This window comes from Vicugna pacos, chromosome 23 (genome assembly GCF_048564905.1).
Source record: "Vicugna pacos chromosome 23, VicPac4, whole genome shotgun sequence".
Classification (NCBI taxonomy): Eukaryota; Metazoa; Chordata; class Mammalia; order Artiodactyla; family Camelidae; genus Vicugna; species Vicugna pacos.
The window spans coordinates 23829309-23854921 of NC_133009.1; the positions used below are offsets into that span (position 1 = coordinate 23829309).

At 35.7% G+C, this 25613-nt stretch overlaps 1 protein-coding gene across 8 annotated transcripts in view; it reads right to left on the bottom strand.

Annotated features, from left to right (window-relative positions):
* The window catches only part of DISP1 (dispatched RND transporter family member 1), a 174065-nt gene that overhangs the window by 104119 nt on the left and 44333 nt on the right, over nucleotides 1–25613 (bottom strand). For 2 of the 8 annotated variants that reach the window (XM_072948687.1, XM_072948689.1), the window contains 2 exons: nucleotides 10976–11075; nucleotides 1801–1941 (listed from right to left, as the gene is read on the bottom strand). In XM_072948687.1, the coding sequence (XP_072804788.1) occupies nucleotides 1801–1873 (73 nt within the window). In that variant the 5' untranslated portion in view covers nucleotides 1874–1941; nucleotides 10976–11075. Of the gene's footprint in view, nucleotides 1–1800; nucleotides 1942–10964; nucleotides 11076–12816; nucleotides 12887–13642; nucleotides 13850–25613 lie in introns of all 8 variants that reach the window. The other 6 variants (XM_031690105.2, XM_072948691.1, XM_072948690.1 and 3 more) reach the window with 5 other exon arrangements.

Genomic DNA, 25613 nt, shown 5'->3' on the forward strand with positions numbered 1-25613 from the left:
AAGAATAGCAGTTTAAAATTTATGAAACATTTGTTCTGTGTCAGACACTGTTCTGGAATTTTAAAGAAATAATACCATTTCATTTTCATGACAACCCTAAGAGGTAAATATTATTATTATCCCATTTTGTTACTTGACAGATCAAGTTTCCCTTCGTTATTTTCCTTTTCAAAATATTCCTGGCTGTTTTTCACATATTTTTTCTTCCAGGTAAATCTTAGAATCACGTACATATCTCAAAATGCAACAGTAAGATCGAGAACTCTTTTAATTTTCATTCATGACAAAAAGCACCTAAGAAATATTTTCTGATGTTATTTGCTATCTAAAATACTCTTTGCCCCTCTAAGAGGTTAAGAGAGGCTCTGGCTATTTAAAATCTCTTTAGGCTCCTAGTCTATGGGAAAAGAAAAACAAAGCCAAAATAGAGTTTAAATAATTTATAGTATATTTTATAGTTTAATGTTTTTAACACAGAGACAAAACATATATGATAGTATATTATGACCTTAATTGGGGATAATATTAAAAATTTAAATTTAAGAATGGAAAGGTCCCAGCTCAATGACCCACTAGCCCCACCCCATCACAAACCCGGAAATTGCTCTCATTTTCTATCTTTGCCTTTCCCTCTCTGCAAAATTAGTAAACTAAAGTAATGCTTTCTTTGGACCTGATAATTATCTGATTTTCACTTGGAGTTATTAATAATAGCAGGTACAAGAGATGGTCAGAGTTCATGAAGGCTTAACTTTAATGTTTCATTTGAAAAGGAAACTATGCAAATTTATAATTTATAAAACTAAACTATGCAAATTTAGATGCCTGTAATAAGTAACATCTCTCAAAATGTAGAAAAGATCAAGGATAAGATACGATTCTCCAGTTTTCTTTGTAACTGTTTCATCATGTATAATTTATTTTGTTCCTTTGTAGCCTGAATCAACTAATCCGTAAAGTTATCACAAGCTTTTAGATCAGATACCCATGGTTTCCGCATGCTTTACTAGCTCCTCAGAGAGAAAGCATTTCCTCATTAAACTGCAGTGCTTGAATCAGTTCTAGGTTACAATCTCATGGTCTTTTAAAGATATTAATTCAGAGCTACCTTACTGAAAACATAAAAGCTTGGTACAAGAGCAACTCATTATGACACACAGACTTTAACCAGCAAAAGGGTTAGTATTTTGTTTCCTCCAACCCAAATACACTCAAACTGTTACTGGTATTTTTCTTATAGTTTTTAAATTGACTAGTTTTAAATTTTATGTGAAGAACAGCTTTGTTAGTGTTACAAGAACCCTATGACTAACAGATTCCTGGTAAATATTTACGTTCAAAAATATTTTTCTTTTATTAGTACCTCTGATTTAAAACAAACAAACAATCTCTTAGGCCCTGAGGCATCTCTAATGCTGGAAAATTACAAGGGCATTTACACTTTATTCAGAGTTATTGAAAGCTCAGAACCTTAGAACTTGATGAAAATTTACAAAATGCAAAGAGTTTATTTTGTTCTCTTTTTAAATAAAAACATTAATTACACTACATATACATTTTTTTGGCAAAAGGAAGGTTCAAGTCTTGATTAAATCAGGGGCATGATGAGAATTTGTTAGCTTGGCTTCGCGTGGAAATGACAGTCATCTTTCATTGGTGAATGTACTAATTTACTCAGTTCACTGCTAAATGCAATAGATTTCTAAAATAAACTAAGATGAAAAATGCTTAACATTATGTGAATCAAGAATATAAGCTTTAGAAAAGTTTGATCTTAGGGAAAGCATATCTAAAAATTACCTTCAAGATGTTTCCATATATACGTTATTACTGGAGTATTGCAGTGTATTAGAAACCACCAGAGTTTAGCCATTCAGTAGCCAGATAATCCATAATCTTCTTCTGTAGGAAATTCTCCTAACTTCACTATTATAAATTCATCTAAAAATCATAAATACGAAAAGCTATAGATTGATTTTCATTTCTGTTTATTAGAGCTCTTTAATAACAAAAGTATTAGGTGCTTCTTGTAGCAAATTAAACAATATAACAATAAATGAAAAAACAGTTAAGTATTCTTCCACCAAATCCGACTCCATAAGATGATTAATGCTAACAGCTTGGTTAGTCTTCCACGTTCACTCAAATATATGTAAACATCGCATATGTTTGTAGGGTATTACTTTAGTTTTGATGAGATATTACATATCCCACTGCAACTTGCCTTTCTCACTATGATCATAGCTGTGCCACTGATCAGTAGACACACAGCTAACCGAGTCTTTTTAATAGCTACAAAAATACTACACGCTACAGACATACCATAATTTATTCCCCTCATAATCATTCTCGCCCCTCTTGATAGATGTGAGAGATGTACAGACTCTTTCTAAATGTCTGCTCCAAACTTAATACCGAAAGATTCTCCTTTCCCTTTAGTTCTCCCTCTGCAATCAACACACCAGCTTGAGCACCAGGGAGGAGAGAAAAGTTTCCTTTCGAAATCAGTTTTACATGTAAGGTTACCCATCAGTGTTCCATCTTTTAACATATATCATTGCCTAGATAGATCTGCACCAAAAGACCCTGATTTCTTATATTATATGGTAGTTAGAAGTTTATCATTTACAATAAAGATATTACTGGACAGGGAACCATAAAACTCAGGCTCTGCTTCTAGCTTTGCTGTGAACCACTGATGTGACACTGGAGTTACTTAACTACATGGAGGTCCATTTCCTCCTCTAAATAATTCATTGCTTGAACTAGGTAATTTCTAAAGTTTCTTCACTCTAAAGTCAATGATACAATATTGTTCAATGAATGCAGACTTTATGAGAGCTCAGAAAGAGTTTACTAAAGGAACTGCTGTATAACTTCCACAAGGGATTTACCTACAAATTAACAGTACAAACAGCACTAAAAAAAAAAAAAGAAAGAAAGAAAGAAAAAAAAATTAACTAAACAAGAAAGCCAAGTTTATGTATCTCTACAAGAACATTATAATTACATATTTACTGACAAATAATATGCTAATCACAACTATAATGGCCAATTCATTGAAGCAGTATGCCTAAAAATCTCATATTATTATATATGCTTGGCTTGGATCCCACTATTACACATCTTAAAAAATAAAATTAATTTCTTTTAAAAGTGCAGTAAGTGTTGAGTGGCCATCAGGAAACTTGGGTTCTGTTTCTGCCTGAGCCATTCAGTTTCTAGATGAAGTTTTTTCATCTGTAAAATTAAAAAGTAACCTCAAAACTTTTAAAATTCATTCATCCACCAGCAAATCTTTACCAAGCATCTACAACGTTCCAGGCAGACGCTGTGCTTTGTATTCGGGATACAGCTATGAAAAAGAAACGTGGCCACCCTGGGCTAGTCCCATTGCTAAGACGGTATCAGTCTATGGTTCTGCACCTTAGACTGTTTTCTAATTCAAACTGGTCCTCGCCTTCAACTTCCTTTAGTTAAATTTTAATGTATACCTTTTAAAATATTCATATATCATTTTTTTCAAATATTCTGCTGCACTCTCAAAGAACAAAAAATATTAGTTTTTACTTCAACTGGCAAAAAAGCTTAGGAAACTGCAAGTTTATAGGAAAGGGATGGCAATGAGTAATTTAATATCTGTAATTACCTTTAGCTCATAAGTGATATTCAGATATGCCTGGGTTTTAATTTGCTTAATCTTTTGCTCACTTTAAAAACATGCACAAAGGAAGGGTATAGCTCAGTGGTAGAGTGCATGCTTAACATGCGTGAAGTCCTGGGTTCAAAAGTAAATAAATAAACCTAATTACCTAACCCCAAAATTAAAAAAAAAAGAGCTAAAAACATGTACAGAAGAAGGAAATACAAAACTATCTCAAGAATACCATGCACTGATCATATTTCTGAGGTTACATTCTCCTGTAAAACAAAGAAGTGAAAATAAAAGAAGTCACAGAAAAAAGATGAAGTGAGAATAAAGACAGTGAAGGAGAGAAAATGCTATTTGCTCCAGACAAAATAAACAAAAATCAGAGAAAGAGCCCTTAAGTAAAAATTCGAAAAGAAAATAAAAACATAACTGGCTAAAAAGTGCAGACATTTTTGGAAATATGCCAAGTATAGCAGCCTTTAATAGTTAATATTGTGTACTTGTGTGGAATGAAAGTCATTAACACTAGGCTATATAAAAATTATTAACATTAGGCTGATGCTGGAGCTATTTAAAGATAACCAAAACAGGCAGCAAGGAATCTATGAAATGACAACACCACCCACCCCAAAGTACCTTTTTAGGCAACAATTTTAGGATTTTAGCTTTATATGCCTATACTTAAAAGATATAAATCCAGAGGAGTGGCCAAGATGGATGAGTAGGAAGACACTGAGCTCACCTTCTCCACACAGGCACAACAAAATTACGACTATTTATAGAGCAACTATTGATGAGAAAAACATGAAGACTAGCAGAAAAGATCTTCTACAACTAAAGATATAAAGAAGGAACAACAACAAGATAGGCTGGAGAGATGCAAGAATGGTTCAGTATCTGCAAATCAATGTGATACACCACAGTAACAAATTGAAGACTGAAAATCATATGATCATCTTAAAAGATACAGAAAAAGCTTTTGATAAAATTCAACATCCATTTGTGATAAAATCAACATAATAAAGGCCATATATGATAAGCCCACAGCTAACACCATACTCAGTGGTGAAAAGCTAAAAGCATTTCCTCTAAAATCAGGAACAAGACAAGGATGCCTACTCTCACCACTTTTAGTCAACATAGTATTGGAAGTCCTAGCCATGGTAATCAGACAAAAAATAAATCAATAAAAAGAATCTAAATTGGGAAAGAAGAAGTAAAATGGTCACCGTTTGCAGATAACATGATGCTAAACATAGAAAATCTTAGAAATGCCACCAAAAAACTACTAAACCTCATCAATGAATTTAGTAAAGCTACAGGATACAAAACTAATATACAAAAATTTGTTGTGTTTCTATGCTGTAACAACAAACTATCAGAAAGAGAAATTAAGAAAACAATCCCATTTACAGCTGCACCGAAAAGAATAAAATACCCTACGAATCAATCTGAGGTAAAAGACCTGTACTCAGAAAACTCTAAGACACTGATGAAAGAAATTAAAGGTGACACTAACAACTGGAAAGATACACTGTGCTCAAGGATTGGAAGCATTAATATTGTCAAAATGACCATACTACCCAAGGCAGTCTACCGATACAGTGCAACCCCTATCAAAATGCCAATGGCATAGTTCACACTACTAAAACAAATAATTCTAAAATTTGAATGAAACCATAAAAGACACTGAATAGCTAAAATGATAGTGAGAAAGAAGAATAAAGCTGGAGGTATTAGGCTCCCAGATTTCAAACTGTGCTGCAAAGCTACGGTACTCAAAACAGTAATGGTACTGTCACAAAAAGAGACACATAGATCAATGGAAAAGAGGGTCTAGAAATGAACCCATACTTGTATAGGCAACTAATCTATGACAAAAGAGGCAAGAATATACAATGGAGAAAAGATTGTTCCTTAAATAAATTCAAAGTGGATTTAAGACTTAAATATAAGACATGAAACCATAAAACTTTTGGAAGAAAACACAGGCAATATGCTCTTTGACATAGGCCTTAGAAATATTTTTTTTTGGATATGTCACCTCAGACAAAGGAAACAAATAAAAAATAAGCAGTTGGGACTATATCAAACTAAAAAACTTTTGCAAAGTGAAGGAAACTATCAACAAAATGAACAGGTCACCTACCGAATGGGAGAAGCAATATATCTGACAAGGGGTTAGTCTCCAAAATACACAAAGAACTCATACAACTCACCATCCACAAAACAACCTAATTTTAAAATGTACAGAAGACCTTAATAGACATTTCTTCAAATCAGACACATAGATGGCTAACAGGTGCATGAAAAGATGCTCAACATCACTAATCCTTAGGGAAATACAAATTAAAATCACAGTGAGATATCACCTCACATCTATTAGAATGGCTATTATAAAAAGGCAACACATAACAAGTGTTGGTGAGGATGTGGAGAAAAGGAAACCCTCATGCACTATTGGTGAGAATGTAAATTTGTGCAGCCTCTGTGAAAAACAGTATGGAGATTGCTCAAAAATTAAAAACAGAACTACCATACAATCCAGCAATTCCACTCCTGGGTACTTATCTGAAGAAAATGAAAACACTCATTTGATAAGATATACACATCCCTATGTTCATGGAAGCAGTATTTACAATAGCCAAGATAAGGAAGCAACCTAAGTGCCTACTGACAGATGATGGATAAAGAAGTTGTATATACATATACAGTAGAATATTACTCAGCCATAAAAAATGAAATCTTGTCTTTTGCAACAACATAGTTGGACCTAGAGTGCATTATGCTAAGTGAAATAAGTCCAAGAAAGATAAATACTGTATGATTTCACTTACATGTGGAATCTAAAAAACAAAATAAGTGAACAAAGTAACTAAACAGAAACAGTCATAGATACAGAGAACAAACAGGTGTTTGCCAGAGAAGAGGGGTATGGGGTGAGAAAAATAGGTGAGGGAGATTAAGAGATACAAACTTCCAGTTACAAAATAATTGGGTCATGGGTATGAAATATACAGTGTAAAGAATATAAGTCAATAATCACGTAATATCTTTGTATGGTGACAAATGATAACTAGATTTGTGATGATCATTCTGTAATGTACAGAAATATCGAATCACTATATTGTGCACCAAAAACTTAGAGTGTTGTAGGTCAATTATACCTCCAAAACAAAGAAACTCATAGAAAAAAAAGATCAGATTTTGGTTACCAGTGCTAAGGAGGAAGGCTGGAGGAGGGAGAAGTGTATGACAGTGGTCAAAAGGTACAAACTTCCAGTTATAAAATAAAAAAGTAGTAGGGATGTAAAGTACAACCTGATTAATATAATTAGCAATGCTGTATGTTATATATGAAAATTAAGAGAGTAAATCCTAAGGGCTCTCACCACAAGGAAAAAAATTTTTCATATGAGATAATGTATGTCCACTAAACTTACTGTTGTAATCATTTCATGATGCATGTAAGTCAAAGCATTATGCTGTACACCTTAAACTTACACAGTGCTGTATGTCAATTATATCTCAATAAAACTGGATGGGAAAATAAAAGAAAACCTTTAGGCTGAAACAAGAACATGATTATGAGAAGGAAAAAAAAGAAGAAGAGATGAATCCATAGAACCTTTAAAACTTTGCCCTCAAAAATTTAATCTTGGGAAAGAAGACTGTTTATGTAAACTGCTATAAAGTTTTTCTTTACGAAAGGCTTTCCAGACTAAAGTGCTTTAAATGTCTTGATTTTTCTATTCACTTTAAAAGAAGCAGACTCTGGCAATTCCCCCTTATATGCGTGGGGGACAAAGTTTTAAATAAATGTTTCCGTAAGGGGTTAAAGAAGCTATGCTGGAGAAAAACATCTTTAAAACAAAAATAATCCTCAGCCAATCTTGTGGAAGAGTCATCCTGAATATAAAACTAAACCCCTTGTTTCTTTCCCACTTTTGTGGCAGAATGACATGAGGAATTATACACTGCGAATTATATACTAGAAGTTACAATGCACATGCTATCTTTAACATACTTCAGTTAAACAGAAAAAGCAAAAATAGAAGAGAGTAGTTTTAAGCAAATTTCTAGGGATAAACTTAGAGTTTATGAGCAAGGAGTTGTTGGTTTTAATTACATCAGAGAGAAAAATAGACCACATTTCCTGAGGTTTAAGGAGAAAAAAAAAAATCCACTTCAAGAGGTAACCTCATTCATAGCTGTCCTAAAATTTAAATCTAAAACCTTTGAGGGCATAGGTAAATGAAACCCTACTGTTTTCCCCCCAGATTACTCACAGAGTTAATAATATAATTTGGCAATGAGTCTTCAGGTTATCAGAAATTTTCAGTCACTGGCTCATAAGTTATCTTCAAGCATTCTTGTTTATAGCAGCTTAATGATAAGCAGCAGTGAGATGGACATTCTTTTTGCCTGACGGCACGGGGTATAGGAAGAGAATTCAGATGAAGAACATATTTCACATCGCCAGAGCTGACAAATGTGAAATATATGCCAGACAAACTCTGCAAGCTACAGTTTTTGTAATGAGAAATGCTGAAACCTTTTCAACGGCGCTGCCCACATTCGAGGGTTTTTCTTTTTTTTAAATAAAAAACAAAGGAACTATTTTTCCTATACAGAAATTTTATTTTTCTTTATGACTTCTTATTAGAAAAAGGATTGACTGCTCAGATTCATTGAGTAATTTATCTGGATTCATGCTGTAAATGGTAGAAAATAAGGGTACTCCTATGGAGTAATATCTCATCTAGTTTGAAAGTGAAAAATGAAGATATTGGAGAGAAGAGAACCGTTTGTTCAAGAAAGTTTTAATCAACATCTGCCTCATGCCAAGCATTGATCACAGCCATGAGGATGTACAAAGATGACATAATAACTATTTCATTTACTCATTCATTTATTCAGATACTTAAAATGTGTATTTATCATTTAATGACAAGGCTTGGATAAGACACTGGGAATACAAAACAATATCACAGAGCTAAGTTTCTCATTGTTGGAGGTGGGAGTTATGAACATGGAGAGGGACTAGAATGAATCCTGGGGTGCTGGATTTCAATGGAGTAATTAATATGAACTCTTAGATACAGAACTTTAATTTAGACATAGTATACATACACACACATATTCCCTAGCTCAGTCTGAGAGATCTGAGACTTGAGATGGTCTAGAACCAATGACACGTTAGTAGCAATGAGCACACCAATAACTTACATCTTGGCTTTAAAATACCATTCTCCAGTAAAAGGCACCAGGGCACCTGAGAAAAAGAGTGAGTCCAGAACGGGGGCAAGGAAAGCACACAGAGCACCTAGAACATCTTGTTGTACCGGAAAGTGAGAAATTCCCAAAGAATGATAAAGACATATCAAAAGGACAGAGGAGCAGTTTGTAGGAGCTCTCACTGGCCAAACCTGGACTAATTCCAGCATCAAAATAATTAATGACAGTAATGCAATATAACTCCTTGAATAAAGTAAGAGTCTACGAGTTTGAAATAACATAAATTAAAAATAAAGAAGAAAAGAAAGTTCTTCCTTAGAGTTGAATGCCAAGTAATAAATGTGGAAGAATGGAATGATGGGTGCTACGTCTATTGAGTCAAAGTTTGAGGAAGGACAAGATATTTACAGTTTCAAAAGACCTTCCTACAAATTACATATCAATTACAAAGGAAGAACAGTAATTTTACAGTGGAGGAATTTGATGGATAGAATTTAGCCGAGTGACAAATCAGTGATATTTGTAGAAACTGATGTCATGGGCCGCCTGATAAGATGTCCTGAGAAGGGCACAACCTCCCTTCTATGGTTTTTCCACCAAAACTGCCCTCAGTTTGGACACATTAGACAGACCCAAACTGAGATTCTGCAACATAATTGAGCTCTACTCTTTAAAATAGGTTAAGGTCAAGAAAGGAAAACAAAGGCTATATAACTGTTTCAGATTAACGAAGGCTAATGAGACATGGAAATTACAGCTGATGTTTGAACAACACAGGGGCTAATATGCATATAACTAACAGCTGGCCCTCCCTGCCTGTGGTCCCTCGGCATCAGTCAGAGACAGAGCAGTACTGTAGCTCTGACTACTGAAAAATACCCATGCGGAAGTGGACACATGTAGTTCAAGCCCATGTTATCCAAGGGTCAAGTGTAAATGGAATGTTTGATCCTGGAATAAATACCAGACTGAGGAAAAAAAGGCTATAAAAGATACCACTGAGGCAAGTTTGGAAAAGCTGAATATGGACTACAAATTAGAAAACAGTATTATATCGAGGCTAAATTTCCTGGTTTTGATAACTGTACTGTATTTTATATAAGCGAATGTTCTTCTTAGGAACTGTACACTGAAGAATTCAGGGGTAAAGGGGCACCATGTTGGCAACTTTTTCTCAGATGGTTCAGAAAAACATTATACATATATAAACACGTTTTAAGTTAGAAAATCATCAGTAAATCTGGGTAAGCAGCATATGGGATTTCCTCATACTAATTTTATAACTCTTCTTTAAGTTTAAATTGATATCCAAATAAAAAGTTATAAACAAAACATTATAGCCAATTCACTCATCAATGTAGTCATTCAGTCAACAGTTAAGACTGTACTATATGTCAGACAGTGGACAAAGGTAAGTGGAAAACAAGATCCCTACTCTGGAGTACATCCCAGTCTTACAAGGGTTTCTAAGCCTTTCAGAAAAGCACGTTGCAGAATTATCTTCTTACCACTCTCTTTTAATGCAGCCAAAACACCTTATGAGGAAAATGTTTTGTGAAGGACTAGAACATCTTCCCCACTATACTATAAGTTAGATAATACACATTCCTAAAAATAAGTAAAACAGAAGTTTTGCTTTAAAAAATATTTGAGTTGTAATGGGATCTACATTGCAATACATTACTAGGGAATTTGGATTAGGGAGGGTATAACTTGCTTTATTGATGCCAAATATTTTTAAATGCCAAATTAATCACTCATTGTGATTTGAAAGAACAATAATACAATGATCAGGAACAACAAATGATGAGAAGATGAAAATATATTTATGAAATGGATGGCCTTTAGGTGTTAACTGAAAACAAAAAGTGGCAATACTTAAGAAAGACATGGGTTCAGACACAGAATAAGAGGACAGAACTGAAGAAATACACTCGAGTCATTAACACTTGTTGAATGCTTTACAAATAGGAAAAATTCTTACTTCACAGCCAGACTGGGTTTTTGAAAGACTGAGCAAATGGTAGTAACATCAATCAAAAATAAAGTAGAAATGACAATAGTGTACACTGACTGGGCACTTACTGTGTGCTGAGTACTTCACCTGCTTTATTCCACTCAGTCCTCATCACAACCCCCATTAGGTAGGAGCAATGCCCCCATTGCACAGATGAGGAGACTGGGTCTGGGAAGAGAAGTGGAACAACATGGTTAGTAAGTGACAGGGATGGGATTCAAATCCAGATTTTTCTAACTCAAAAGCCATGCTTTTAAACACTACATAATCTGCTTTCCTATGAGGTAAGAGGATGATTTCAGTCAAAATATCTGAAGATCTACTATATGCACATAACTGTGATAGACACTGAATAGAAGACAGCGAACAAAAGCAACAACATAGTCCCTGATTTCACAGAATTCAGAGTCTACAATATGTAACTGACTGGAACAACAGTGAAACATTAGTAGCCTTCTTGACAGTGAAATATGTTACCGGTCCTTAGAAGTTACAATAACATAACTATCAATGACTTAAAAGCCTTGGGGGAAAGTATCCTCAGAATTAAAATGTAAAGTCACCGCATAATAGAGGCAAGAACTTGGAGGCAGAATATTCCTGGCCACTTGGCTATGATTTGACTGCCTGTATTAACATGTCTAAAGAAATACATTAATTCAGAAGAGAGGTGCATCGACAATGGAAGTAGAGGGAAAAAAAGAGAAGGGCTGTCCAGGGACAGGGTTCTTTCACCCCCGGACAGTCACAGTCTGGAGATGAGCATTGCCTTAATGGATGTAGGAAGATGGAGGAAGATGTAGCCCAGTGCCATTAAATATCTTTAATTTTTATTTTTTATCTAAACAATCTATTTACATAGTTTAAAAAGTAGTTCTACAAGACATACAATGGGAGGAAAGTGGCCCCTACCTCACCTTTCTCCAGCTATCACTTTCTATTGTTTCCACTAGTACTTCTAGAAAACATGCTCATAATTGCTTTTTACAATTTTACATTTTAAGCATTACATGTTGACTTCCTACTATAGGTGATGTGGATTTAGCTATCTACAGCATTCCCTCCCTACTTTCTCAATATAATTACATCACAATTGTTGGTGAAATCAATATTGGGTGTTTTATATTATTATTATGACAACTGAACCATTTAAAGAATAATGATCAGATTTCCTTTCCTGGAAAAAAAAATGTTTCCTTCTAATTAGCTGCCTATTTTTTTTTAATTTGCTCAGTTTTCTATACATCTTCTCAATGATATGAGGATAATTTCAGTCAAAACATCTGAAGATCTATTATGCGTACATGCTGTGATAATGAACAAGACCTCACAGAGTTCAGTCTAGAATTTATCACTGACTGAAGCAACATTAATTTACCCCAAACTCTTCCTGGAACTCCTCCTACTAGTCAAACAGTAGACACACTGGCTTTCCTTTAATTATATCTTCTTTTATCTTCCATCACCATTTTATTTTCTGTCTCGTTGTCTTTTTAATCTAGTTTTTTTAGAAGATAGTCTCAATTTTATCTCCCAAACCTTCTACTGAAATAATAATCTTTTAAATACCCAAAAGCCTTTATTTATTCTTTAAATGATCCTTTCTAGAGCATCTTATTATTTTATAGATACAGTATCTTCTCTTACCTCTGAGGATTTTAATTAAAGTTTTTTGAAATGTCTTTTGCTCCTACATCGTTTCTGTTCCTTTCACATTCTTTTTTTTTAAATTTTCCTGTTTGTTTTGGTTTCTTTCGTGTCAGAGGCTTTCCTCTAACATGTCTGTTAAAGTGAACAGTGAGACAACAAAAAGATGAATAAAAGCTATATATGGACGGTAGAACTTACTGACTGAATAGATTTCACCATTGCAAATCACCTTTTTCACTGGGGACTGCAGTGTGCCTACCTGTAGCTCTTCTTTCTTTAGCTCCCTTTCCCTGGAGATCTCCTCCATGCTCCTGAGTGTGTTTGCTGGGCTAGAGGGAGAGAGGTGGTAGTAAGCCTGGCGGCCTTCTGGGTGCTGCCCGGAAGCGGGTAGAGAGTATTACAACCCAGTATGCAGACTCTGATGTATGATCCTGTTAAAACCTATGTCAGACCCTGTTACCTCCCCTGATTCTGAGCACCTCAAATCCTTACAACGGCCAACAAGGCCCCACGTGATCTCCACCACCCACCCCATGCTCCTCATCTCTCACTCCCTCCAACAGCCAACCTCCTTGTTGCTTCAGGCCTGCCTCCACAGCAGGGTCTCTGCACTAGAAGTTCCTTTGCCTGCGACACTGCCCTGCGACCCCCACAGCTCGTTCCTGTTCCCTGTCTTCCAAGTTATTGCTCAAAGGACTCCTGCCATGCCACTTCGTTTTAAACTGCAACCCCTCCCACCCTGCCCTCCCTTTCCCTCCTCTATTTTCTTTTTCTGTAAATACTGATCAGCTTCTAACACACTATACAAATCACTACTGTGTCTCCTGCTTATTGTTTGTCTCCTCCCACAAAAATAAGAGTCTGTTTGGTCTGTTTTTGATCACCAGTATATCCCCAGTACCTGCAACAATGCCAAGCACATAACAGGTATATGCCCCTGTCCTCAACTATGCCCTAGTCTTCTGTTAGAGCGGGGAAAGGGCAGCATGCAGTACAGGCAGGAGCCCAGGAATCCTACTCTTCCGCATATCATTTTCGAACAATCCTGTCTTCAACTCCACCAGCATGCTGGCCTTCAGAAATACCTGGTACCCTCCATTTCTGTGGTTCTCCAGGGCTCTCCTCTTCAAATACTTTGCTTCTTCTTTGCTTCCACCCTTCAAACGTTTAGGACTCTATGTTCTCTGCTCTCCTGAATCAGTTAGTATCAGTCCATCTACTTTCCAGCTTCCAAAATTCTGTTCAACTTTCTTCTACTGTTGTCACCTCTCCATTCTATTACAGTCATTTCACTGGGAGCAGAAAGTGCCACATGTGGTCAATCTACCATACTTACCCTTACAGCTAAATATTTGAATCCGATAACCAACTCCCTTTCTTTACATTCCCTGCTCCCCAAGGAATCACCCTATGATGATGACTTCTTCCACAGGTAAACTCCAGTGCTAGCTAGAAAAATCATCCTATTTATTCCCTTTAGCAGGTAGTAACTCCACACACATTGGTCTATGACCTTGGTAAAGTCTCCCCAGGAGAGATATCTACTCTTAGGATGCTGACACACCACCAGCCCAAAGTCACACTAAGATAATACAACCTTAGAAGCCTCTCGGGAGATAGCCAGCAACCCTTTAGTTTTTCATTCATTTATCCATTATGCTGAATATTTTCATATTTTAAATTTCAACAGACTAGAGCTGGATTAGCAAAAATGGGGAGGCCCCCCAACAACTAGAAGATAAATATAAACAGATAAGCAGGTATATGGGTGGTGGGTAGACAGATTGCACAGAGATAATTTATAATAAATATATAACCTACCATTTGCTGAGTACCAAATATGCCCTAGGCCTTATGTAAGTACCTTACAGCTACCATATTATTATCCTCACACTAACTCTGTCATCTATTAGGCCATTTTATGAATGAAAAAACTCAGAGATCTTCTATCACTGGCCTAAGGTCACAGAGCCAGCTGAGATAAAGCCAGAACTGTTCGATTCCAAATTCTATGATCTTCATTTTGTACATACGGTTTTCAAGTATCAAGTAAGACAGGTTAAAATGCAAAATAATTCTGACTTTAACAATACGATCATTGGTGATAACATTTTGAATGTTTCTGAAAAATTCTACTAATTTTACAATAAGAATTCAAAGAAGCATGAAAACATAACTGTCCATCCAATTCAACATTCTGTCCCAAATGGAAAGCGGCATCAGTGATAGCTTGCAGTAGGAAGCAGCTGCCTTTCGCGACACTGACTTCAAACACTTGGGGCCAATCCCTAATACGTCCTTATTTTTCCTTAATGCCCTACTCTAAGCCGGTCCTCCATTGAATCATGTCTATCATCAAGGTCGTATCTACGACAGCCCTAGAACAAAGCCTAGCTGTGTCAGTGTAGCAAAGGGCCACGATCTCCAGTTGCCGGAATTTCAGGCACATTATCACTGGCTTCTCGTGGGAAAAAAGGCACACACTGCCTTTAAGTTCAGAAAAAGAAAATTGAAAACAGTAAGCCGCCATACCTGGATTAGTAATGAATGACAGCAACATCGCCTGGAACTATTAGTTTCATCTGGGCCGGAAGGAATCTCAGTGGAGGAATTTTTGGCTGCAGCTCTGCTATTTGCTGAGAATTTTGAAAATTAAACACTGATCCACTAAAAGTAGAATGTGCCTACGCAGATCACAGTAACGTGAAGGCAGTTGCAGCCAAAGGCTTATTTGAGTTCTAATAAAGGACTACATGTCAGAATAGTTTTCAGTTTTTCCAATTGAACTCAGTAAAAAATAAATGACGGTGATGGGGTTCAAAATATTCACACCCTGGAGCTGCCAAGCTAAATCATTTAATATCTTTTTGAACAGAAAAGCCTTTTCCCCCAGGACATATTTTTCAAAATATTAAATGTTCTGTTAGTTTAGCTTTCCCCTCGCAAGCAGCTGCATTCTTTTTTGAAACTGGAGAATGATGGTCTTGCTACTCCTATAATTGGAGAAAAATTCCAGGCACATTAGATAGGAAGCCCTCAAACTTTTATAGCTTATAAATTATGGTACTCTTAATATTATGCAAAATTTGAGTGAGTCAAAATCTCTTCAAAAGGTAGGGAGAAAAACATGTTCTGAAATAAAAAAAGAAGAAGCATTTCACGTTGCAAAGTTAAGCTAGTCATCTCTCTAAATTTTGTTTCATTAAACCTGGAAAGCATTTATCAACCAAATAATGTTAACTGAGAAAATCAGAATGCCGTGCATAATGAGGGCTCCTTTCTTGACTTAAGAAGTATGGTGACATGGATCTATCTACTGGGACATAATAACGACTTCCATGTGCTAGTCCTGTGAAGGTTAAAACTCATTATTGGCTAAAATATGTTGCCTGCTAAATAGTTCAGTGTGCTGGTTACTTCCATATATACTCTTCTTAATGAAGATAATATATTTTCCCATTTAATTAGAAGACTCAAGACTATAGCTTTTAGGGCTTTCAAATATCAATTAACTGTTTACATCTATCATTTCGAACTGGTCTCACAAAGCTCCCACAGTGTGGAAATTCAAATGTTGTGTTTCTTTTCCTTACTTTCCTTTCTACAAAAGGGCTGCGTGAGGAGAGGGGCACAGGAGGAGTGGCAGAAGGAGAAAAGAAGAGGGGAGCCCAGGTGAAAGGTCTTGATGAGGTGCCTCTTCATACCAAGAGCTGGTATATAAACGCTCTAACTCAGGAAGGTTCTATGACAAGGAATTCGTGTACTGTTTTCCAGTTCTTTGTTTTGCTTTGTATCTAGTTCCCTAGTTAAGGGGAATAGTTGGGGGGACAGGCAGAAACCTCTCCCTTCTTGACAAACCTACTCCCACTGAGAGCCCTGAGGGTTCCCTGAAGGGTCCCTAAGCTCCCAAGACAAGTCTGCAGATGATTTAGACTGAACTGCCTCAGTGCCCCAGAAAACAGAATGTTAGTGCTCTAGGGAAGCCACTCTCCCATTCCCCCAGATCTTGATCATCTCAAGAAGCTGGGTACCACCATCATACCCTTAACACTCGGGTTTCAAAGCACAGTCTTCTGGGTAGGCATACAATTAGCCATTTACAATGGGGAAAGAAAAACTGAATCAGACTCTTTAGGCTCCACAACAGGATCCTCCTCTAATCACCTAAAAGGAAGGCTCTAAAGCACACCACTCTATCACCTGAAAAATGAAAGGGTCTGATTCATTTTGGTAATAGTCATATTATTCCTTAGAGCCCAGAGTTCAGAGCTTTCTCCAAAACAGGAACTCTGGGACATCAGCTTCCATGATTCAGCCTTGTTAAAGGATCTACAAGTCAAGAAACTCAGTTATGAAAAATAATAAAGCTCTTCCAGCTTCACTCCCCTGTACAGGCGGCAGCCAACATCTCTTGCATATATGTCTACGTGTTTTCACCTCCAAAGCAAATTTTATGTTTCAAGGCACAAACATTTTTCGGATGACTAGAGTGCCTTCTTTTTGAAACAGCCAAAAAATCACGGCCTGCCATCAACTTTATTATTAAAACATAGAAAACAGATTCATCAAGAGTAAGTGAGGGAAAAAAAAAAAGTAAGTGAGGGCTTCCTTCTTCTATCAAATAACTAATGGTAGATGGCATTCTAAAGCAAAATTCAGACCCTATTCATTTCTTCACTGCACTTTTCACTATCTGTATACAAACACATATAGTATATGTATACATATATTCATATACATATATATATATATATATATAAATATATATTTGTTTTCCTCAAGGGCAAGTATCTGAAGCTCCATGTTAGTATTATGCACCCAGAGCCCAGCGTGTGCTAGGCACTCAGCTCATATCTGTTACATATGTATATGGTGCTGTGTTAACTAAGCTCCACACAGTTATGGCACCTAGTTAGTTAAGCCAAATCACCAGTATTTTTTTTAAGGGGGTGGGGGAGGGGGTTGTGTTTGTTAATTTGGTTTGATTTTTCCCCAGTAGAATCAAGACTCTTGAAGACAGGCATTTTCTTTTTGAGGTCAGAATTATCAGTGCAGAGATGAAGAAACGCTATTTTCAAAGGAATATTTTTCTTCTCTAGACTTTCACACATGATAAGATGTATGAAGAATGTGATACTTGGGTATCTCTTTTTCCTAGAGGAGTTCTAAATTTTTCAAGCTGTCATGATGATTCATGTGAATGATGATTTAAGTTAAGAAAACAACTCTGGCTCTTTGGCCAAATAGAAAAAAACATACTAAAAGTCTACATTACTGTTTTGTTATAGTCGACATGCCTTTCTTCAAAGGCTTAAAAGAAACCCAAAATGCTGTCAGTTTCAATTTTTTTCCTAATGAATTTATAACTGATTCCAAATACACTGTTTTTTCACTAGACAATTAGCACCCAAAATACTGAATGCTTTGTTTCCAAGTTGGCTTGCGTGCATCATATAGAAATGGAAAAAAATAAAATTAGCTTCAAAAATATCTCCTTTGTTTTAAGTTAAGCTGGCCATTTGTTATGAATATTTGAAATAGGGAAAATAAATTTTACAGAATACACAACGTTGTATCTCTTAGACGACTAACATTTTGAAAAATAAAGCTGTTTGCATGCAAACATGAAACCACAGTGTAGTAATGCAACAATTAATAAATTACCTGAGAGTTAAGTTTCTTTGTAAAAAATTCTAATGGTACAAATCTCATGTACTCTCTGAGTGTAGAGAGCAGAGTGATGAGCACCTTTCCATATGTAAAAAAGGTCCCCAGATACCAGCGAGGCAAATGGCACAGAAGCCCAGCAAGTCATCTGGGAGGGAGCAGTTACATCCTATGGAGCAAAGATTCTCAACCTTGGAGAATTCGTGAAATCCTCTGAAACCCTGGTAAAGAACTATGGACCCTCTCCCTTAAAAAATGCTTCTTCGTAAGATTTTGTATACAGCTTCAGGGGTTTTTAGACCCTCTAAAGGGCATTCAGTGATCTCAGGTTAAGAGCCCCCAAGGCAGAGATACAGGCAGGCCTAGGAAAGGAAGAAAGTGTCGCCACTGGGTCTGTCAGACAAAAATAAAAGGAATTGGGAAATTTAAAAAAAAAATTTTTTTTAATTTATGTATTTATTTTTTAGTCGGGGTACTGGGGACTGAACCCAGGACCCTGTGCAAGCTAAGCATGTGCTCTACCACTGAGCTATACCCATCCCCTTGGAAATTTTTTAAGATAATAAAAACTTGGGGTAAATGGGAGAAAAGAGAGTTAAAAGAAAGAAAGAATGAACAACACGGAAGTTAGTGAAATAAAAACAGAAGTGGGAAAATTAGAAAACAAAAGAGAAAGAGGAAAAAATAAGAGTGAACAGAAGAGAGAGGAAAGATGGAGCAAAAATGCATGAGGGGAGAACGTCTGCTTACACTGAACTTTACTGCCAACGTCTACCAAGTGTTGCTCGAGTGCTAATAGCACACTAAGCATTTTTCACTTAAATCTCACAACCACCTTAGAAGATCTACCGTATATGTTACACAGCTCAAGAAACTGAGGTACAGAAATGTTAAGTATACCGTTCAATGGACCAGTGCAGAGCTGGGATTTAAACAGATCTGTTGTTGGATCTCAAAGCCAACTCTATGTTTTTATAGCCATGCCCACTATACAGCCTGTCTTTTGGACACTTGAAAGGCATCCCTAGACCTCTTATACTTGTATTCCTCTTGAGGACAATTTTCTAATCATGAAAATGGCACTAGAATACATTCTCTCTCTTAGTAGACACTATACCAAAATCTAAATTGCACTCTCATCAAGATCTGAAATTGTTATGATTTTCTTTTTTATCCTAGCTTTATTGAGATACAATTGACTTCTAACATTCTATACCATGATTTTCATTTCAACTGAAATGGTACTTTTATTTAGGTTTTTAATTTTTGGAAATTCCATAATTCCACTTGTCAAAATACTTCAAATGCATTAAGATGTTATTAAAAATGTAAAAAAAAAAATGGCCTGTTAACAGTCCGCTAACATTTACTCTGCACACTCACTAAGGTGGTTTGGGTTCCAAAGCTTCCTGTCATGGTACATGTTTGTCAGACTGGTTGCCAGCTGTTTCACTTTAGTTATTTTTAACAATACTGTTTTGTTAAAGCTGCCTTCCCAGATCATGGATATTTTTTTTAGTTACATTGATCTTGAAAGGTTTATGTTATACAGATTTGGTCTATTGCATCTCAGTATGGTTTTGATTTAGAGGGCCTTTTTTGTATGAATACTAGGTTTACAAGTAACTTCATTCTTCTCAGAGTTTCAGTAATTGGTATTTTTCACATGGTTACTAAGCAAAAAAACAGAACGTATGCTTCAAAGCTGTGGTACCCCCTAGAAATGTGTTTCTCTTTTATAAGTGAATGGTTAAAATCATCTTGTCACAGGTGTGGAACATATACAGAACAGATGCTTGGATTTTTAAAGTGTATTGATTTGATCTTATAAAAGTACAAATGAATTACATGATTTTAGTCACAGAACTAAAGGAAGCATTCAGAGAAAATAATATTAGAATGAGGTACTGAAATCAGCAACATTTTGTTAATAATGTAATATAGTATATGCATTCACTGTTCAGGATCAAACATGGAATACAGAATTTTCAATGACTTTATAATTTGGAACACCTATAATCCTGAATAACTGAGTGTCATTTAATCTTGGTTGCATTTTTAATATAAATTATCTGAACATAAAGAATATGAGCTCTTGCCATTTCTATAAGCATGGTATGAAAAATTAGGAGCTCTAAATTCTTACATAAGAAAAGCGATGTCAGTAGTTCTTACTATGCTTTTTCCCTTTTTATTGCAATTTACTCTCCTACTATCTTAAAAATTGATTCCTTTTACATTGAGACAATAATAATGGTGAATGTGTGTTGACTACTTTCTACTAGATGGCTGGCCCTCATCATTTTATATGCAATTCTCATTTAATGATCACGATCACCCTGAGGTAATATTACACTGCCCCGCTATCAGGCATGCAGTGGAAGAAACCAACATATAAGTAGAACATAAAAGTAAAGAAACAAAACAATGTAAAACAGGATTCAACAGAGATGGCAATCAAATCAGCAGGGAAAAGGTAGACTAGTCAATATTAGTGTTGAAATAACTGGCTATTCATTTGGAAAAAGAAAATTAAAATTAAGTCCTAAAATACTCCCCCCCTAAAAAAAACTCTTAGGGGGATTAAAGATTAAAATGTCAAAAATAAAACAAAAGGCATAAAAAGTACTAAAAAATATATTTTTATGAATTTAGTTTGTGACACGAAAGCCAGAAACAAACTCTTTTTTAAAAGAGAGACTGACTATTCTCAGGTTTCAAATTCAATTATAACCCCTTTCTTCCTTCAGTTCTTTTCATTTAATGGAATCATTGAGCCAAAATTCACTAGGAGGACCTCCCTCCCTTTCCTTTCTCTTTCATCCTGTTCTCTTTGCCCTGGGCTGGGTATGGCTACTAGAGAGAGAAAAGTCGGCATGTCCTGAAGCAAAATTTGGCCAATTATAGCCAGAAGATTTGTTCTAGTCAAGGGAACTGAGAAAATAAGTAAATATATTACAGTTAATGGGAGACAGGTTTCCTTACATGGGGAAGAAAGCCTAGGAAAAGAATCCCATGATACTGGATTACAGTTAAAGGTACAGATATGAACTCATGGCTATTCATATAGATGGACAGATATAAAAATAAGTATACATATGTACTATATAAATACACACCTGTGTGTATATACATGCACATTTATATATGATGCCCAAGCTCTGTCTGCTGACAGGACCTAAAAGCAATGAGGCCTTAGTAGCCATGAGCACAGCTAGTATCTAGATCTTTGTTTCCAAATACCATTCTCCACTGAAAAGAACCAGAGCTGCTTGGAGAAATGACTGAGTACAGGGCTTAGGAAAGGAAAGTACAAAATGAGTCTAGAATATTTTGTTAGGACAGAATATAAGAAAATGCTCAAGCAATCATAGGGACATGTCAAAAGGACACAAGCAGCCTGAAGCAGCCCGTTTTCACTGGCCGTTCTTGGGATAATTTGAGCATCAAAATAAATAAAAATAATTCAAACTTACTCATGTGAAAAGTATGATATGCAATGTCCACATATCTGGACAAAACCTGAAAGACTGTATTAGTGGTTATGTTGTAATGGAAACAGGAGAGAAATACAGCAGAAACCATTTTGGTGGCATCAGTTTTTTCCTTTAACCATTCTTTTATACAGCAGATATAGTAGCTTCACTCAAAACTTTAATATTGGGAAGCTGTAAAAATTAACATAATGGAGGCTATGTAACAACATAGAAATTTGGTTACTGAGGGTTAAAGAAAGAAATGTTTTCACTAAGAATCTGGCTACGCTCCAACATGTGTCCATGTGGACAGGGACTAAGTGTCCTGCTATCACATAAGTCAATAGTGTGAAAACAGAACCCTTCTCCACTCACCATAAATCTTTTCCTTATCCTATATTCCAGTCCTGGTCACAGGTCATACTATTTCCTGGAACCAAAAGCTTTATTCTCATCTTTATTCCCCATCCAGTTCATGCTTACTATCCATCCAATTCTTTCTAAAGTGCCATAAAATCTGTCTTCTTCCCTGCTCTCTCCACATGTGTGACTGCTGTCCTAGTTCGGGTCGTTATCAACTCACACCATCTGTCTTTTCCTCCTTTCACTGTAACCTCTACACTGTCTTTAAAGCTGTCTCTATGTACAAACATTTTCAATGGATTTCTACTGACTAAACACATACAAAACTTCGTACTCAGTAGATACAAAAATCAACTCAAAATGGATTACAGACCTAAAAGTAAAAAATTAAAAATTAAAAACTGTAACACTTCTAGAAGAAAATCTGGGAGGAAATCTTCAAAATCCTAGGCTGAGCAAAGATCTCTTAGACAAGACACAAAAAGCACAAACCATGTAAGGATAATTGATAAACTAAACTTCCATCAAAACAAAAATGTATACCCTCAAAAAATACCATTGAGCCAATGAAAAAGCAAGCCACTAACTGGAGAAAGTATTCACAATCCATATATCCAATAAACTACTTGTAGCTAGAACGTATAAAGAACTCTCACAATTCAATAACAAGATGAAAACTCAGTTTTTAAATGGGAAAAAGATTTGAATAGACATTTTACAAAAGAAGCTACATGGATGGAAAATAAGCAGATGAAAACACATTAATTCAAACCAAATGAGATACCACCATGCAACCACTAAAATGGCTAACATTGAAAAAACAGTATCACGTATTGACATGGATGTGGAGCATCTAGAACTTTCATGTATTTTTAGTGGAAATGTGAAACAGTACGACGACTCTGAGAACGGTTTGGTAATTTCTCTAGAAGTTAAATATAAACTTAACATGTGACCCTGTAATTCCACTTCTAAGTATTAATCCAAGAGATCTGAAAACATATTTCTACACAAAGACTTACACATAGATGTTCATAAGAGCTTTATTTGTAATAGCCAAAAAGCTAGGAACAACCCCAAAGTCCATCAACAGACAAATGAATAAATGCATTGTGGTATACCCATAAAATGGAAACTACTCAGCAATAAAAAAAAAAAAAACTACTCGTACACACAACATGGATGAATCTCAGGAACATTACCCTGAGCAAAAGAAGCCAGACACAAAAGTGAACTAATTCTGTGATGCCATTTGTGTTAAATTTGAGGACAGGTAAAACTAATCCACAATGACAAAAGCAGATCAGTGGTCCCCTGGGGCCAGTAGCGGGAGGGGAAACTGAGGAGTATGGGGGCACGAGGGAACTTTTTAGATGATGAAATGTTCTATATCTTGACTGTGGTGGTTGTTACATGGCTGTATAGATTTGTGAATCAGCTAAAACTAAGTTAAAATGAATCATTGTATTATACACAAATTACATCTCAACAGTTAATTTTAAAAGAAAATAAAACTGAGACACTCAAAAATGTTCATTCAACACTGGTTACTGAAGTCACGTAAAGCTTCTGACACTTGCCAAGCCCCTCACACTATTCAGGGTGAAGGTATTTGGCCTTCCACAAAATTTTGTTCGGTAGTACAAAGTTTAGGTGCATATTATTAGTTCTCTTTTATGAGTCATCCCACTTCAGCATTGTTCCAAATTATTTTTTAAATGTTTTAAACAAGATTTGGACACAGAAAGTTTCATGGCAGTATTATTCATATAAAATCCAAGAATGGAAACAACAGACAGGTCCATCAAAGAGAAGAAGTTAATAAATTCTGCCCATCCCTACAATGGAAACCAAGCAGCTCTTCATACACTGATACATCTACAATCTACAATCCTCATAGCAGCCAGAACTATCTTTAAAAAACCTAAAGCAGATACTACACTCTTGATAAAACAAACAAGCAAATAAACAAACCTGTTAATGGCCTCTCATCACACTTAAAATGAAATCCTTTACCTTGGCTCTACATGGTCTGGCTCCTGCCCATTTACCCCCTTCACTCGCCACACCCCATCTCCACTGGCCTTCTTTAGGTCTCTAGCCTGGCCCTTCTTATCATTCTGGTCTCCATTTAAAAGTCACCCAGTTTAGTTATTTTTTTTACCACATAACCCTATTTTAATATTCTCTCTCTTCCCCTCCCCATCTCTCTTTCTCTCTTCTCTCTCTCTCTCCTACTTGAATGTGAGCTCCAGAAGAGCAGAGATCTAGTCAGCTTTGCTTACATTTGTATTCCTAGGATATACACTACACATTCAATTAATGTATCTCAAATAAATGATCTTCAAGATATGTTGTTAAATAGGGGAAAAAAGGAAAAGGGGAATATTACACTGTTTTAATTGTACTACAATTTGGATAATAAGTTGTAAAACATATGCACACATTACATATATGCATGCATTGGTATAAAATCTCTGGAAAGAAATTTGAGAAACTGGTATCAGCTATTGCCTCCAAGAGAGGAACTGGTTGGCTGAAGCACAAGGTTAGAGAGACTAATACTCTATACCTTTATTCCTTCTGAATTTTGTACTATGTGCATATAGTATCTATTTTTTAAAGTACTCTGAAAGATACATAAGCCATATCCCATAAAACACAGTGATATTTGTCACGATCAGAAAATGAACTTAGAGTTCGTGTCCTCTTACAGCTTTCTAGATTTCCAGCTTTACTTCACCTTTGAACAGAAAGTGTCAAGAATTGACATTGAGCTCTTAAACTCTCCCATACTTGTTGCCTATCCTTATTCATCATCATAAAATTGACATTTTGATTTCATTAATCAGGATGGCAGTGTTGACATCATTGAAAATGCTTTCCAAACAAATCAACCCACTTTCTAGTCTTTTTTCTTCCTGTTGAACACCCATAGCTCTTACTCTGCAGACAAATCATACTGGCCAGCATAGACAAGAAAAATCAGAAGGCAACATTCACCCAAAACAAAAGGCTCAAGAAACAACAGAACACTATAGAAGTATCACTGGGATGATTAAAAAAATTACTCAAGCCTATCTGGATCTAATGATGTTTTATTCTAAGAGCAAGATTCTACAATGCGGATCTAGAACAAAATAAATAATCAACCGACATAAATTTTAAAAAACAAGTTAATAAACTAAAAAGTAAAACTTTATATTTAACTGAGTTGACTTTTTTAAATTAAAAATTAAACTGTTAGAAATAGACTCACAGACATAGAATACAAACTTGTGGTTGCCGGGGGCGGGGGGGGGGAGTGTGGGAAGAGATAGACTGGGATTTCAAAATTGTAGAATAGATAAACAAGATTATACTGTATAGCACAGGGAAATATATACAAGATCTTATGGTAGTTCACAGAGAAAAAAATGTGACAATGAATATATATAACTGAATATATGTATAACTGAAAAATTGTGTTCTACACTGGAATTTGACACAACATTGTAAAATGATTATAACTCAATAAAAAATGTTAAAAATATTAAACTGTTAGAAAGTC